Source organism: Odontomachus brunneus, unplaced genomic scaffold (genome assembly GCF_010583005.1).
Source record: "Odontomachus brunneus isolate Ranch 3 - 2012 unplaced genomic scaffold, Obru_v1 Obru_scaffold_072, whole genome shotgun sequence".
NCBI lineage: Eukaryota > Metazoa > Arthropoda > Insecta > Hymenoptera > Formicidae > Odontomachus > Odontomachus brunneus.
In genome coordinates, this window is record NW_022639522.1 from 462,263 (window position 1) to 465,830 (window position 3,568).

Below are 3,568 nucleotides of genomic sequence, written 5' to 3' on the forward strand. Positions count from 1 at the left end.
ATATTTTTAACCTGCCTATAAAAAACATTGCACGGCAGGTAGATTGCTGTACATTTCAGCGATATTATTAGCAAATTATATTGTTACGTTCGCTCTTGCACACGCAATCGCGCACGGGAGGATTGAATGTAACACTTTATATTGGGAGTACAAATAAGTCTCCGCCGTTTTTTATCAAAAATTGGGCATTTATTGTGAAAGAACGATACCTTATGTTTTATTCAAAGTATTGTCTATCGCTAGCCACTACTTTTTCCCATCTTTCTGGCAGCATACGGATACCACGTTGGAAAAACGCTTCATCTTTTGAGGCTATCCACGAATCGACCCAATTTTTGGTATCTTTATATGATGTGAAGTGCTGCTCAGACAGGCCGTGCGTCATCGATCGAAACAAGTGATAGTCAGAGGGAGCAATGTCTGGTGAATACGGCGGGTGGAGTAAAACTGCCCAATTGAGTGTTTCCAAGTAGGTTTTGACCGGCGCCGCAACATGTGGACGAGCATGCAGGAGAATAATTTTGTCGTGTCTGGAGTAGTAGTGGGCGTGTTTTTCCTTGAGTGCTCGGCTCAGTCTCATCAATTGTGTTCGGTAGAGGGTCCCAGTAATGGTTTCGTTCGGTTTGAGCAACTCATAATACACGACATCAAACTGATCCCAGCAAATACACAACATGAGTTTTTTTCCTTGAATATTCGGCTTGGCTGTCGATGTTGAAGCATGGCCACGTGTTTCTCATGATTTCCTCTTTTTTGGGTTATCGTAGTGGATCCAGTTTTCATCACCAATGACTATACGATGCAAAAAACCCTTTCGTTTATGCCTGGAAAGCAGCATTTCACATGTGCAAAATCGGCGTTCAACGTTTCTCGGCTTCAGTTCATATGGAACCAAATTTCCTTGCTTTGAATAATTCCCAACGATTTTAAACAATGTGAAATTGCTTGTTGAGTCACTCCTAATGTAAGTGCAAGTTCTTCTTGCGTTTGGCACGAATCTTCCTCCAATAATGCTTCCAATTCCGCGTCTTCGTATACTTTCGGCCTTCTGCTACGTTTTTTGTCTTCGACGTCAAACTCATCGTTCTTAAACTTTTGAAACTACTCACGACAACTTCTCTCACTTAAAGTAGCCTCACCATATGTTTCTACAAGCAATCGATGCGCCTCAGCTGCAGATTTCTTTAAATTAAAGAAGTAAATCAAAAGTTCCCGCAAATGACGCTTATTCGGCTCAAAACTCGACATTTTCGCACAAAAAGATTATGTGATGCTGATACAAAATCACTAATATTTCACAGTTATGATGTTGTCAGATGTCCAACCTTACGATATGACGTTTTACATCTGACCATTTCAATCATAACTTACTGGTGGGGCCATCTTTTGTCAAACGGCGGAGACTTATTTGTACCCCGAATATAAAAACGAGGTGGAAGCCTCGACGTGTTCGACGTGGGAGCCTCAGTCTGCTCAGCCACGCCGCTTTGTTGAAAGATAGTCGCAACTTTAGCAATATGTATGATACAGTCCCGCGACCCAAACTTTATACTGTAATTTTTCATAAACAAAGGCCGCAAATCAGGATATCAATACTCAACATCGCAGCTAGCAAACGTGCTATGATTCATTCAGAAATCGATTTAGCAGATTGTGGCATCTCCTTGTAAGATTAGTTTTGTTAACTACTTCGCTAGCAGAGGAAATTAGCATCAACTGACCCAAAAAATAGCAAGATCAAAATGTTGTTTGATTTTTATAAAAGTCAGTACTAAAGAACTTTTCGAATTACGAATTTGAGATCAAAATTTGAAAGTTTAAATTAACGGATCTAATGTGGCAACTAGAAGTCCTTCTTTATCTGATTGACTAAACAATCTGAATAGATTTTACAGACTGACTTTTATCATCTTAATTCTATAGATTTCATAAATAAACTATCTTGTTGGATTGTTTGACTGAACAGACTAAGTTTTCCAATAAATCGTCTAATAGGATATACTGACTAACTGACCAACTCGAAAATGCAAACATTAGTTTCATTCAAGGATGTGAACCGCCGTATATCGTTATTCTCGTTCCAAATGGCCTTGTATTACAGCAATAAACAAATTTGAATAATATGAAACTGAAATTATTTAGGACGTAGAAAAATGAGAGTTTTGAATTTGACAAAACTAATCTCAGATTCGAAATCAGCGACCCTAAAAATCTCCAAGTACCGAGTTTTATCCAAATCAAGTTACTTGTCGTATTTTGATCGTCATATTGAATTCGTCATCTTGAATTTAGAAATTTTGAGTTGATTCGAAAGCAGCGACTACAAAAGCTCCTGAATACTAGATTTCATCAAGTCACTTTTCGCATTTTGGTCTACCATTTTAAATTTTCAAATTTAGGGTTCAGAATCGAAATCAGCGACCAAAAAACCCTTGGATATAGTTTGATGAATTTTTTCCCGTCTTGCTAACAGGAAAAAAATAAAATAATGTGCGCATTAATGCGTTAATGCCATTTTTGGTACATCCTTTATTTGACGCAAAAGTGCGTCAATGCCAGCGAAGTAATTAAATTCTAAAATTTTTATCTCAAATTCGTATTCAGCTTCTCGAAAAATACTTTACTACTGACTTTTATAAACATTGAACAGCATTTTGATCTTGCCATTTTTGATCAGTTGATGCTGATTTTCTCTGCCAGCGAAGTGGTTAATAACATTTATACATCTAAAATAAATGCATATGTGTGTACGTGCATGTTACGCAGTCATGTATATAATTATCTCTCGTGGAAAAAAAATATTTTTAATATCATAAATGTTTCAGTATCTATCAACTATATTCTCCTACTTCACAACGATGCGAATAATGTTCGAAGAGAAAAGCAATGAAATATAAGCAAGACAACATAGTTCTAACGAGTTTTAATGAAGTAGAATTTTCTGTGCACTGTATTATAAATTATTAAATTATTACTCCAAGTTTATAATTAGTTTAATTTAAAAATTCCTTTTGCTTATAAAAAATTCTGATAATTTCCCACAACACGAGCAAGTACACATGTATACAAAATATCTCACCAAACATATAACTTTTTAACGATGGATTTCGTTAACTTCTAACAGTTAAGATATAATAATATCTATAGTTTTGTGGGGGATCGAGTATCAATCAAGACGCAAACTACTTATGTAGTTAGTTACGAACGAAAGAATAAAGAAATTTTAATGCAATACTGTGTAACGCGTCGTCTCTCTGCACTCGATGGCGTGGCCCATACGGACTGACTGACTATCTGCTGAGCTACTCCTTCTTTCTGCGCTTGTCCTGTGGAGGCCGACACCATCACCTCACACACTCGGTTATCCAAATCGTTCTCGATACTCGAGGAGAGGACAGCGTTCTCGTCACCATTGTCCATAGGAAAATCTGTACTTGAATTCCAACGTTGATGATTCGGCCAAGGTTTCATATAGTCAGCTGAGGTATTGGTACATTTTAGACCTTCGGCTTCACCTAGTTTTTCGACAAGGTATCAGTTATTTCTTAAAACTCTAGTCACTTGATAT

The 3,568-nt window shown here is 37.1% G+C and overlaps 1 protein-coding gene across 1 annotated transcript in view; it reads left to right on the forward strand.

Annotated features, from left to right (window-relative positions):
* LOC116847005 (odorant receptor 49b-like) overlaps positions 1–2,942 on the forward strand; it is a 44,308-nt gene extending 41,366 nt beyond the window's left edge. The window contains exon 6 of the mRNA XM_032821541.1: positions 2,826–2,942. Coding sequence (XP_032677432.1) covers positions 2,826–2,897 — 72 coding nt within the window. The 3' untranslated portion in view covers positions 2,898–2,942. The remainder of the gene's footprint in view (positions 1–2,825) is intronic.
* The last annotated feature ends 626 nt before the right edge of the window (positions 2,943–3,568 follow it).